This window comes from Thunnus maccoyii, chromosome 15, assembly GCF_910596095.1.
Source record: "Thunnus maccoyii chromosome 15, fThuMac1.1, whole genome shotgun sequence".
NCBI lineage: Eukaryota > Metazoa > Chordata > Actinopteri > Scombriformes > Scombridae > Thunnus > Thunnus maccoyii.
Genome location: NC_056547.1, coordinates 28257069 through 28270730, shown reverse-complemented (window position 1 = coordinate 28270730; position 13662 = coordinate 28257069). Strand labels below are relative to the sequence as shown.

The 13662-nt window shown below is 38.9% G+C and overlaps 1 protein-coding gene across 2 annotated transcripts; it reads left to right on the top strand.

Annotated features, from left to right (window-relative positions):
• The first annotated feature begins 436 nt into the window (after window positions 1-436).
• On the top strand, window positions 437-12787 carry si:dkey-222b8.4 (uncharacterized protein KIAA0895). Of its 2 annotated transcripts, XM_042436539.1 has the most exons (8): window positions 437-797; window positions 2187-2417; window positions 2508-2848; window positions 7132-7275; window positions 8220-8352; window positions 8513-8818; window positions 8978-9075; window positions 10103-12787. In XM_042436539.1, exons 1-8 carry the CDS (start codon window positions 773-775, stop codon window positions 10259-10261), a joined length of 1437 nt encoding a protein of 478 aa, XP_042292473.1. In that variant the 5' UTR covers window positions 437-772; the 3' UTR covers window positions 10262-12787. The 2 variants fall into 2 exon arrangements, with proteins under 2 accessions (XP_042292473.1, XP_042292471.1); XM_042436537.1 differs by having other exon boundaries at window positions 438-797; window positions 2187-2848.
• Window positions 12788-13662: the final 875 nt, after the last annotated feature.

The window sequence follows — 13662 nt, the reverse complement described above, 5'->3', positions numbered from 1 at the left end:
AATTTACTCTACCTTTTATGGTAGAGTTTGTAAATGGGTCAGTGTTGAGTAATCTTAGGGCAAAGTCATGTGTCACTGTGATCACATTAGTTGAGCACATTTTTCAGTCTCATTAACCTGTCACATTCTATTTGTAGAAAAGACTCTATTGTTTCACGTTACCTTCAAGTCATTGTACAAAAAAGCTGGAATCAACTACCTTCGTTTTAGTTTATTGTTACTATTACAGTGTTGCTGAATTGCTGTGAAACATGGACACATCAGTGTTTATGGTAGGGCTATAAATCTATAGTCCATAACTTGAGTTAGAGTCAAGGGAATATTACATTTAATCCACTGAAAACTGATTAAACTGACCAATGAAAGCCAACCTTGATATATTCTGTACAGAATCTAAATGTATTATGATATGGACTTCATTTCCCATGAGTATCAATGTGTGTTGCGTAGCTTACATGGAAACCATGGAAACAGATAAGTCGATGCCGAGCCTGCACCACAGAGAGCCCGATTCTCTCTCGTCAGTTTGGCTGAGGCTCAGTGTAGGCGGGACGTTTAATGTCAACTCAGCTGTCAGCTAGAAAATGCTCTAAAATTTATTTCTGCGTATCCTGTGGTAATATAATCACTACGGGCAATCTTCTTTCATCGCTGGGTTACTGTTTGAACAACGTTAGCCGGCTAACGTAGCTAGGTTAACTTGGCGAACTAACGTTAGTAATCTTCGAACATAACTGGGTATTTGAGCTTCATACAGATACCTTAACAGAGGATGCTGGAGTCAATAAAAGTAACAGGTAATATTCTTTTTTGTCTTGTGCTCTCATATTTTCTTGTGATCGTAGCTAGAAGTGTCTACTTAACTTAGCAGGTTATAACATATCAGGAACATTAATAATACAACTAGCTAAATATAATACCGTAATAATGGTAATAATGGTAACTTTTGTTAACTAACTTAGCGTTAACAGTCGTCATAAGGTGAAATAGAAGTTGCAGCTAGGTAGTAATTAAATTGTTAATACTAACATTAACGAACATAAAAAAATCGAATATAGAAAGCATCAGAAAGCATCTATTTTTAATTATTTCTTTCCCATTTTCCTGCCTCCATATTAAGTTGCTTGATATAGCGTACATATTGTATTGTATAGTGTTAACTATGCACTTGTGTTGTTAAGACTCATGGCAGTATGAAAAGGAGCTTTCTAGTGGGCTTATTCAGAGCTGAATCATGCTGATTATTGCTTATTATATGCTTTAAATTGTGCTTTGATAGTTTCATTAATAGTTAGGAATGAGATGCTTGACCATTGAATCATTTTGCTGTGCGGTTGAATTGCATGTGAACAGTGATTTGGGACTGTTAGCTGTCATATATTTAATTTCATTTATGCTACCTGGCAAACTGAAAATGTCTTTAATTAACTTCATAAAACTTTCACACACCAAGTATTCATTAGATAGGGATAGTAGGTAGATAACTCTGTACTATGATGTGACAGTATAGCACGTCACATCAGCTGAAACTGAATGATGAGATAATCAGCTGATGCGTTAGATAACATTATTTGATTTGGTAGCTGAGCATGCAGTGAAGCTCTAATTTGTACTTTCCCCTCTTCCAATCATTGCTACTGAGGTCATTAGTTTGTGCTGTGTGTGGCTGCATGGATTCCAGCTCAGTGCTCCTGTCTGAACAGAGAGCTTACTCTCAGTGTAATGTTGCTCCAGCTCACCTTACTGCACTCTGACTTCTGTGCTCTACTGGCAGTCTCTGGAGACATGATGAGAATAATTTCCTCTGTGAGGACGGGATACTGACTCATGAAAAGGAATGGTTTATAGCCGTGGACTGCTGATGTAACAGCAGTTCAGGAAACATGTCAAATTACGTGCATTTGTGTCAGATTGCATCTTTATGATTGAGGATAAAAAGGAACAAATGGGAAGGGGCAGTTGCACTAATGTCGGTTTGTTAACAAAGATGTAAAAATAGTTGCTGTAACAAAATATATCTTTTTAGCTTGGCACTGGAATTGATCTAATTTTATCCTGCCTTGATAAGAGGATTAAGCTATCAAGCTACTCTATCTACAAAAGGTCTGCACATGAGGTGATTCTAAAGTAAGCAGCAAACAGATTCACTATCTTCTCTCACTGGCATCTCATATTACTTCTTTCAGAAAGACTCCACTGGCCAGAGGTAGAAATGTCCAAAAAGTATATCTTAAACACTGCTGACAAGCCAGTGAGTCCAAGCCAAGTATACCTGGAGAAAATTTCTTCCAGTGTCCTCAAAGATCTCTTCAGCACTGGCTCCAGCAGCTACAACGTCCTGCTGCAGACTGAGGAGGAGGAGAGGAAGAGCCCGAAGCAGTCTCCGCACAAGAGACCAAAGACATCAGTGAAATGTGGTAAGAGAAACCGTTCAGGTATGGCTACTAGAAAGATTCGGGCTTCAGAAGGCGGCAGTAAACCTGCACAGACAAATCGTGTCCTCTCAGGCAGCAGCTCCAATCTGCCTAAGCCAGCGCGGAGCATCGCAGTAGTGGGCAGCACCATGGGCTTGAACCCTCGCGCAGTTCCACAACTCCGGAGGACGTGCATCCCCAGTTCCCCTCGCACTAAACTTCCCTCTCTGCACAAAGCAGCTATCGCGCGGGAAGTGGAAAATGCCAAGAAGCTCTGCATCCTTACAGCCATCAAGCCGTCTAATGTGGAGAAAGAAAAGGCCAAGTTTTTCAAGTCTGACTTCAACTACAATCCACAGTTTGAGTACAGCAACCCTGTTTCTCCGCTCGTCCTGGCACGGCACAACAATGCCTCAGATCGCTTTCTGACACAGGTAAGAGTGTGTTTCCACTGAGCAGGTTTGGAATCATTCAATTCTTTTAGTTTGGTTTATTTGCCAAAAGGAAATCCTATAGCTTTCTTAGAAACACCTGTTCACCTTTCAAACTAAAGTGTCAGCCCTGCGTACTGTAAACTGAGGTCAGAAGCAGGGTTGCAGGGTCAGATTAAATATCAGCTTTGGACTCATTCAGACCAACCTCCAACACAGGTTTATCCCAGGTCTCTGTTTACATGTCCAGGTTCATTGTAAGCTTTGGACAGAGAAACAGACACTTAATAATACTGAAACACTGTAGAAGGTACAGTATATGCAGCCAGTAAGGGCAGAAGTCTACTAGATGCTGGCCCCAAGGCTGTGACAGGTCATTCATCACATCTGCAACAATGTCCCCAGTGCACCAGCTTGGTGCAGAGCTGTCTATGTTTGAGATCAGCAAACTCCACATGCCAGTAGTCAAGTTGGATACTGTGATCACAAAGACTTGCTGCTAAAGCTCTTTAGCGTCAGGGCTGATCAGAGCTGAGGCAGGGTGAGTCTGCTGTCCAAGAGAAAGAGGAAAGTGGCCGGAATGAATTCATGCAGGAAACAAAGACAAAAGCATTTTAGCAAACACTGGCAGATTAGTTTGAATCTGAAATCAACATCTACAGTATGACTACATGTCTGGTGAGAAACACTGAAGCTCTAAATGAAATGCAGTATTTTCAAAACCAAATTTTGATTACTTTAGGAAGACAAGAACACATGAGACTAAATATGTTACCACCAATCACACCACAAATTAACACGTAGGGCATAAGATCAGATGTATTTCTAGTGAACTGGAAAACAGCCCTGTGGTGTTTTGTTGCTCTTTTAGTAACACAAGTACACAAACAGTCAGATAAGTAAAGAGTGAGAGAGCAGGAACAGGAAATGCAGTAAAGTGATCCTGCGGAGGATGTTTGTGTGTTTTTTTTTCTTCCCTAGAGTCTGCCCTAGTTTGTCATGTTTTCTTTCTCTCTGTAAAATGTTGTGTCACACTGTTGAACTTTAAAAGTGGACTGCCATTTGGATCACTTTTGTCTTATGATATTCTTGGCATTTGTCTGAACAAATAGATACTCAAAAGAGTAAAACTTCATGGAAATGTGTAACAGCCTTAAGTGGCAACCAGTGGACCAGAACGTTTTGGGTCGGTACTGTAGGATCACAGTATTTTGCCTTACTTTGGGCTGAGATGACAGACTTGTACACCTGCACTCGCAGGCTATCTCCACACTCAAACTTACATACTAGTGATGTTAAGACCAAGTCTTAAATAGGGGAGTAAATGAAGATCCCCGATCCCCGCCGCAAATTGGTATAGTCCTACAATAACCTGAACAGTCTAGAATGCTGAATTTCAACAGCACTGTACTCAGGAGGAGAGTAAAAAGGTTGAGAAACTGTGGAGGACGAAAAATGGTATAAAAGTATAAATAAGTAAATGCAGAAATAAATAATTAAATACATAAATAGATGAAAATAAATACAAGATAATGAAAAACGACATAATTAAATGAATGTCTTGGATTTATTTTCTACATTTCTATAAATCATCTTTTCAATCATCTTTTATTTAGGCTATTCCTATATTTATGCATTTATTTATTAATTCATTTATACATTTATTTATTTTTATATTTCTGTGTCTGTATGTTAAGGATTGATGTAGTGGTGTGATTGCTCTACTACTACTACTGCCTTGGTTAAATACAGTAATAAATGAATGTAGAAATACTAATGGTGCAACGGATCGTAGCTGATCTGTGATCCGTACGAATCGCCTTCTACGGTTCGGAATGCATGTGAACCGTGGATTAATTGCAAAATTTAATGTCTCATTTAAGACAACGCAAACAAACTGCTGTAAGTACAAGTCATGGAGAGACAGTGCGTCTATAACAGGAATTTTGAAGAGCAATGACCAAACCATCATTGAATGGGTCCGCAGTGACATCTGCAGGTATGTTTACATGCTGTTAAATGTTCTGCAGCTGAGCAGCTAATTATCTACGTAGCTGCTAGCTGATGTTAACAGTGCACTTTTCCCCGCTGAATGTTTGTTTGGTGGCTTGTTCAACAAGCTGCAGGACAAGACGTGTGTTCATGTTTGTAAGTTATCATCAAGTTTCGATGATGTGGACACAGGCTGTTGTTTCATTCATTACCATATTTAAAAGAGGAAGGTATCAGGCCTCATATTGCAATTTAATTTAACAATCGAGCATTGAGTATTTTATATATTTTAAGATTTTATTTAAATATTGGGCATCTTGAATGTTGTTTTCATTTAAGACCATGGGCAAAAGTTCCTTAATGTAAGTGTTTTACAAAATATATGGAAAGCACCCCTAAAAAATACAGAAATAGCCTAAATAAAATTGATGTATGGAAATGTAGAAATAACTTCAAGAATTTATTAATTCTTTTATTAATTAATTTATATCCCTTTTCATTATCAAAAAGTTTTTTATTTATGTATTTAATTATTTATTCCTGCATTTATTTATTTATTATTTATTTATACTCAAGTCATTTTTCGTCCTCCATAAGAAACTGTATCTTAAAAGCAAAAACATATTGGTTCAGGATGCAGCCAATTGCTCCAAAATCACAAATATATTTCATGCATGTAGGCAGTGGATGTCAGTGGAACATGATAAATTAATAGACAAAATTAAATTGTTACATTTTAAAAGGGCTAAGGCTTTCTTAAAATGTAATATTATCATTAGCTGTCCATCTTCAATTTAACACTGTATCAAATCAATTAAGTAGATGTAATTACGTTAAAATGATAGAATGAAAATGACAGAATCAACCAGCAAAGTTAGTTGTTGTTAATACCATTAATGATTACTCTGATCTATTCAAGTGTCCCATTGAGTCGAGACAGAGAGCCACTATGTGCGTTAGAGCTTTTCTCAGCAGGCATTTTGATGATGATTTGATGTCACAGTAGGAAAAGCCCCAGGTGTAATTAATAACATTAAAGATGGCTGAATTCCATTTAGCTGCTTCAGTTTCAGGGTGCTGGTGTTGTTCATGGTAGATCACTGTCACACTGTCATGGCTTACTGGGACACTTGAAGAGAGCAGGGCCATTGTTAATGTTATTAGTAACACCTGCACTTTTACTACTAATGACTAATGTCTGCTGTGAAAAGAGCCTATGATTGAGGCAGTTATCAGAAAATAAAATGATCTATTGATGGTAGTCAGACTGGTTTGGTCAGGTTTGCAAGCTTTTATTGTACTTCTGTTTGTTTGTATTTTTAATGTTATTTTCAGAACAGTGATGGTGAGGGTCAGGTGATTTGTCAAGACTGACTTTAGGTTACATAAGGTGGGACTAAATCCATGAGTCTTATTGCAATTGAGTGTCATGAGTTTTTGTTGGTTTGGAGTTGTGTCAAATTAGGGGTTTTATTTCCATCACAGAAACCTACTTGAGTAAGGTGGACCACTTTGCATTGTTTAAATCCTGGGCTGTCAGTCCCTGAACATAGATAAATATTTATCATTAATTCATGCAGTGTAAGGCAAGGCTGTTAGCTAGAGTTATGTAATAGAACAACTGCAAACACATTTAAGTTTAAAGTAGTGTTAGGCTAGTTAAAAATATCCATTACATGAGCCTAAATCACATACTGTAGTGGGTCTAATCATGATCCTGGATCATCATACTCCATATGGTTAACAGATGGATCCAGTCACTCAAGAATTCATACATTTGTTATGTGAAGAATGTTGATCAGAGGTTATATATTGCAGCAATACCACTGTAAACACCCTACATTCTCACGATTTTTGTTACTTTACACCCACCTGACATGGATTCAATTTATACCCTCTAAATTGTTAAGACGATTGCCTACAATACAGTGATATGTAGGCAATCAATCCATAACAGTCTTCCCACAGTGAATGGTATGAATGCCAGAGTGACTTCCATCTGTGAGCCAGCCAGGAGCATCCTGGCAAGATTGAAACAGACACCCATTCTCTCCAATTGGAGATTCATACATAAAAGGTCCATGGAGTGACAACATGCTATGTGGTTTGTGAGTAATGCAGTCCGTCAAACTTAAGTTATCTCTCACTAGCACTTTGGAGCACCAAACTGAAAAGTTGCCAAGTACTTCATGTCCAAAGCGTTGAGGACAGGAGGTCATCAGTCACAGGGAGCTTTCATGTTATGAGCTGTTTATTTGTATCAGTCACAGTGTTTGTCTTTAAATCTCATGCAGGCAGTGCACATCATGGAGCTCGCCCTGCACCGATATGGCAGCTATGAGAAGTTTGAGCAGGTCACTGGGGGCAGCCTCCTCACCAAGAGTCGCATCTGGCACAATGTCAAGAAATACATGGAGAAGGAGGGCTGCATGGGAGAGGTGAGTCCTGACGACACATTATGAAGGAGATAATTTGCTGTTCATTGCGTTATAGTTGATATTTTTTTCACAGTTTGATTAAAAAAGAATATGAAAAGGCTAGCCTGGTGTTTTTCTGTGGCTGCCCTCTGTGGTCTGTGTCACAGTGTATTTGTACATCATCATTACAGAGCAGCAGACAGCATCAGAGTGAATGTGCTCCAGGGAAAAGTAAGACCTTGCATCCTGCAGTTTGCTTCTGTGGGGCTGTGTTTATATAACCATCTACAAATACATGTTACATCACCAAGTTAATCATGCTCCACTGAACACCACATATATATACAGGCGCCTTGTGTCCTAATGGGTTGAGACATAGAAGCCTGGAAAAAAAAAAACTCGGGAATGAATTGCCTTAAATAAGAAAACCACCCAAAAACTCATGTGACACTTGTATTTTGTTGTTCTTATTCATGTTATTATTTTATTGTTATTCCTGTGGTGAAGCAACAGTAGTAACATCATACAGAGACGTTTCCAGCACAGCTCCAACTCATAGCAGAACATATTGCTGCAATCTAAAGCATCAGTGTCAGGTTTTGGTGAAGGGTTCAGCTCAATTGATGCTTTCCACATCTGTATAGCTGTGAGGGATTTTGTGATGACAGTCTGTGAGGATGTCTGCTGTCTGTGTCCATGCCAGTTTTGGAGTTCACTATATCTGGCCCTTTAGAAAGACTACATGTCCATGTCTCATCCCCTTCGTCATTGAAATTATATAGTGAAATCACTATGTCACCAGTTAAAGGTTTTTGTGTTACTTTGTCTACCCTGATATACTTGGCTATCATGTCAGGGTTGGTAATTACTGTGGAAGTACATGAGACAGGTTAAAGGGAAATACACCAAATATAACAATATAAATAGCAAAAAAGTTACATAGATATATAAATGTGTGTTGACAGATAGTTGTCCAGGTAACAGATGACCTCCTGTCCAGAGCCTCCATGACGGTGGTGAACAGCAGACCCACACTGACCATCAACATCTCCACTGCCAGAGAGCACTGGCTGGAAGGCATGCTGAGGCATGAGATTGGTGGGTAGTGGCTAGAGCTAAATTTAAATTTGACTGTAGCGTAGTTTCCAAGGAAAGATAAAACATTGCATGGATCTAATTTTTTCTTTTAATAAAGTTGGCTTGAATTTGAACTTGAATACAACTACTGTCTATAAAAGTCCTTGTCTCTGTCCACCAGGCACACATTATTTCCGTGGCATCAACAACTGCCACCAGCCGTGGAGCAGCAGCATGGGCAGGAAGAAGCACAACCTGAAGCCTCTGAACCCCACAGAGGAAGGTCTGGCAAGCATCCACAGTGTCCTGTTCAGGAAGGACCCCACGCTGTGGCGTGCCGCCCTACTCTACTACACTGTCTACCAGGCCAGCCACATGTCCTTCTCTCAGCTCTTCCACAACCTGGGATGCTTCGTTCAGGATCCCAACACTCGCTGGGACTACTGTGTCCGAGCCAAGAGAGGCCAGACCGATACAGCACAGCCAGGTCATTATGTCACTAGATATATGAAGCCAGTAGTGGGATTTTATTAGATAAATGATTTTAATCTGAATTGTGTTTGATCACATGTTAAATGTAGATCATTAGTACACTGGTTGTCTGTTGTCTTTAACTGGTTCTCTTGTCCGACCTCTCACATTGCAGGGTGCTTCAGTAAAGACCAGGTCTACCTGGATGGCATTCTGAAGATCCTGAGACATAGAGATAAGATCAACTTCCCACTGCTGATGACTCTAGGAAAGGTGAGGCAATTCATCTGAACTAACAGTCTGAGGTCAGTTTATTATAGTCAATTTACATATTTATTAATCTAAATTATGTAGCTGCCTCCAAGATGATCAGGTCAGGTGGATCAGATTTGTTAAGATTGTGTTGTGTCTCCAGTGGTATCTCCACTATACCAGTGCTGTTCTCCATAACACCGCTACAGTTTACAGAAACAGCAGAACACTGTTACTTATGTGGTTGTAGTTCAGACATATAGTGAGATTAAAGTTACTACGAGCTACAAACTTTTTGTGTTGATTTTGGTGGCCCCTGTGGACAAAAGTGGTAGTGTTTCCCGGGATGAAGATGTCCACCCTCAGTCTGTGTGCTGTAAATCATTTTCATTCAAATCATTTCCAACCTGGTGACAAGCATTAAGAATAACTATATAGAAATAGCCAATCTTCTCACTGATGGTCCCGTTTACTTATGTATAATGTATGTAATATATACTTATGTATATATAGAGGCATCAGAGGCACTGTTTCATAACCAGTTAAAAGTTCCTTGTAGTAACTTTAATGAGAAGCAAAGCCGGAGTTTATATAACCTCTCTGAGGAGGGAACAGACCGGGTTCTTCTGCTTCAGAGGAGCTGTAAGCTTTCAGGGTTAAACAGTATGTTCATTCCAGCTGTAGATGCATTTGTGTTGTGTTTTTAATAACATCAGCCCAGTACTACAACATACACAAATTGCTCTCATCAAAAACCAAATACAATGAGCTGAAACATGCCTTTTTAGCATTAGCATTTAGCTTTTTTCCATACAGCTGAGTGCAGAGTTGGAGAATAATTTAATAGCGACACCTTTCACATTATAGTCAGTCATTTGACCCACTGTTAATATAGAAATATGAATTAGTACAGCTGTAATTATCTTGAATTAACTGAATATGTAGTTCTTAATAAGTTCTTCAGTTTGCATGTAGTTTCATTACATTTATTTTCATTCTTTTGCAGCAGGTTGCTAAATCTGTCAGTGTTGTTTTTCTGTGGGCTCAGGTGTCATTTGAAGACGTCGACCGCCTGAAAACTGTGGCTCAGATGGAGAACGTCCGCATCCCACACTTCATGCAAGACCAGGCAAAGTATGCAGAGCAGCTGACAAAAATCATGGCAGTGAACGAGCTGACTGATGAGGAGCTCAGGACCATCATCTGAGCCCAATCCATGCACCCGCACAACCCAGATCAGAACCAAATATAATCTGCCACACCACTGCCAGCCGTGGCCTGCATGCCTGAACACCACCACCGTCATCATGCATGGTAGCAAAGTGTGTAACCTGCACAGCGTGCTGTATCGCATGTAATGTAGAGATGTGTTAGACCCATACATTAGTTTTACCTGATATAAGCTCTGAATTAAAAATCTGCTATTACCTAGTCAATTTTCCACTGTTACTGTAGGAACCACCCAGAGAATCATTTCAGTGTGCTGTGTTTAGGGCTTGATGTAGTTTGAACAGTTTCTATACCAGTGCCAATGCAATGAGTTGCTGTATCAATACTAAAATGATACTTTTTCAATATCTTACTTTACTTTTCTTTAACATTTTCCAAGCATTTGGTGCCAATTTTGTTTCCTTTTTTTGTTTTTTGTGTTTTTTGGACAGTTTCTGATACTCAGCTTGGTTTGAGGTTTGATACGCACTCTTAGATTTTGGAGGATTTTCTTTAATAGCTTCTCAGTAGCTACATTAGCATGGCTTTCAAAAGAGTTTAACATGAACAACCATTTTTAATAAAGGTCCCTTAAAGGAATAGTTAAATATTTTGGGAAAGGTTTTCCGAGAGTTACTGTAGATGAAGGAAACCACTCTCATGGCCGTGTGGTAAGCTACAGTCGGGGACAATTAACCTAGCTTAGCATAAAGACTGGGAACGGGGAAAACTAGCATGGCTCTGTCCAAATTTCATAAATACACCTACCAATATCTCTACAGCTCCCTAATTAACATGTTGTATCTTATTTGTTTAATCCATACATAAATAGAAATGAAAGCAGGACAATTTGTGTTTTATCTGGAGTTATGTGCTGGAACAATTTTTTGACAATCAACAGCTGTGAGCAGTGAATTCCTGGAGTCTTGTCATCATGGTGAAGTTGCTTGGTACAATGTGGAGTTTTGGTTTCTGTACATTGTGCCTCTACAGAAACCAAAACTTACGCTCACAGACCTTATCTGGCAACCTGCGCTATAGCCGGAGACAACACACAGAGGCACTAAGTGGATGGATAAACTTGTTCATCAAGAAATAGCTCCAACACTAAATCAAATCATCATTTTCACACTTATGTTTGTTAACAGGTTAAACAAACAAGATATAGTGTGTTAATTAGTCAGTTTTTGAGGTGTCGGTAGATGTATTTTTGAACTTTGGACAGACGATGGCTAGTTGGCTTAGCTAGGCTAATGGACTCCCAGCTCCAGCTCTGTACTTAACACACAGGCATGAGGGTGGTATTGATCTTCACATTCTCGAAAAGAAAGCAAATAAGTGTATTTGCCAAATTGTTGAACTATTTCTTTAAAGTTGGTTATTAAAGAATTGTGACCAAGATATATTCTGAGTGGGACGTTTTACAGTTGAAAGATAAACTTGTTAGTGTTCTATGGTGTGCAAACTGAAATAGGGACAGTGTTTCTAAATTACCTCAAACATTTCTCTGGCGTTTCTCTACTGTAATTTCTTGTTACTTCTAAGCAGAATATCTGCCATCAGCTCAAATCAGTCAATAATGTCACATATGCTGATGCATTGGTAGGGCTCTAATCGAAATGATTTTTCTGGGGCTTTTTCAATCCGTCAGCAATACAGAGGGAAAACCTGAATGCTTAATTGTTTGTGCATTTTTTTCTTTTGTGCATGAATATGGTTAAATGTAGACATACAGAACATCCTTTACTTTTAACATACGCCATTAAAACATATTGATTTAATTCCAATTTAAGTGTACTTACCTAGTGTTTTATATCTGTCTCTGTAGTGAAGATGAATACATTCTTGCACTTTGTTTCCTCTAGATACAACTTAGGGTTACTATTTTTGTAGTACACATTAGGCATTACTAGTAACACAGAGTTGTTGCTCAAGAAAAAGACGGTGAAAGGATGGTGCACCAGGCAGAGATATACTGATACTGGTTTAAGTGCTTCATCAGCAGTGTCACACACTGTTAATTAAAGCTGAGCCTGTCAACATTGTTCTACACTTGCTGATAGCTTGATGTTGAAAAGAAAATATCTCTAAGTATGAAGGTCACTTGTAATAGTGTTTATGACATTTTGAAGGTGTGTTCCTCATTATGCTCTATGAAGCCCTAGTGGTCCAAGTGCACTGACTTGAAGCCCTATTTGACTATTTGCACTTTCTTACCTTTGAACTACCTTCTCAACTGCACTGATATTTGCAGTTACTGTGTTGGTGTCATTTATAGAGAAAGATATGTCCATGTTTGACTAAACACCAAATGCCTCGTGGTTTTACTGTGACACTTAATGAGTTTCTGTGTTGTTACGAAGAATGACCTAATGTAGGGAGCACATGAACTACTCTGCCTCCTCTAAGATCCCTTATGGTACAGTTGAATAACACAGCGTTTCTATGTGATGTTTTCTATTTGAATGGTCTTTTTGTGATAACTATAGATATAATCTAAAATAAAGTGGACTCCCTGCAAAAATGGTTGTTTAGTGCTTTTTGTGTGTCAAAGATTTTTATTGTGTGCACGGAAAGTTGGACGCAGAATTTTGGAGTCACGGTCAAAGCAGTTGGATATGATGATGTTTGATTACATATTTTTTGCACATTAAGGAATAATCAACACCATGCACCATCCATGCCCATTTTATTCCACTCATGTTAATCAATTCATAATCCTAACTTACTTAACTTCCACAAAATTTAAAGCTGCACAAATCATTTTAGATAAACAACTAATTAAATTATGACTAGTGAGAGTGGCAAACCCACATAGAATCATCACAGGCTCTGCAGTTCCCCTCAGCTCTTTTTAGCCTCTTTTAGATCATTGTTTTGGTTTCTGGTTCACAAATTTACCGGGTGGTTCAGATTCAGCTCTCTCATCAGTCTTGTTTCCAACAGCAGGAAGCTGTTCTCAGTGAAAAAGCTCACTGTATGCTACTTGCCCAGCACCAAACAGCAGAAAGACAAAGTTAGCTACTAGCTAGAGCTAGGTACAGCCACAGTTCTTATCAGGTAATACAGCTTTAGTTTTGTCTCATGTTTTGGCTGCTGACAGAATGTCTCATTTGGCCAACTGATGGCAGTAAGCAAGCTGTATAAACAACACTGTATTATCAACCTTAACAAGTTCTTACAGTGAACTTTAATTCTTTTTCACACACTGAGCTGACACATAGCAGTGAGTCCAATATTCACTCTCCTTTTAACTCTGTCTTCACCCACTCCTGTGAAAAATATCTGATTTTTAAGCTGCTACACTGTATGTGCCACTGTGTTAACTAGCCAACACGAGTAGTCTACAATGGATACAGTGTATGGTGGGTTGAATGGGGGTCGAGGAGAGAGATGAAG

Coding starts and splice junctions, on each gene's coding strand:
- si:dkey-222b8.4 (XM_042436537.1), top strand. CDS start 773: ATGCTGGAGTCAATAAAAGTAACAG. Junction 7,276..8,219: donor AGGAGGGCTGCATGGGAGAG/GTGAGTCCTGAC, acceptor GTGTGTTGACAG/ATAGTTGTCCAGGTAACAGA. Junction 8,819..8,977: donor GACCGATACAGCACAGCCAG/GTCATTATGTCA, acceptor CTCACATTGCAG/GGTGCTTCAGTAAAGACCAG.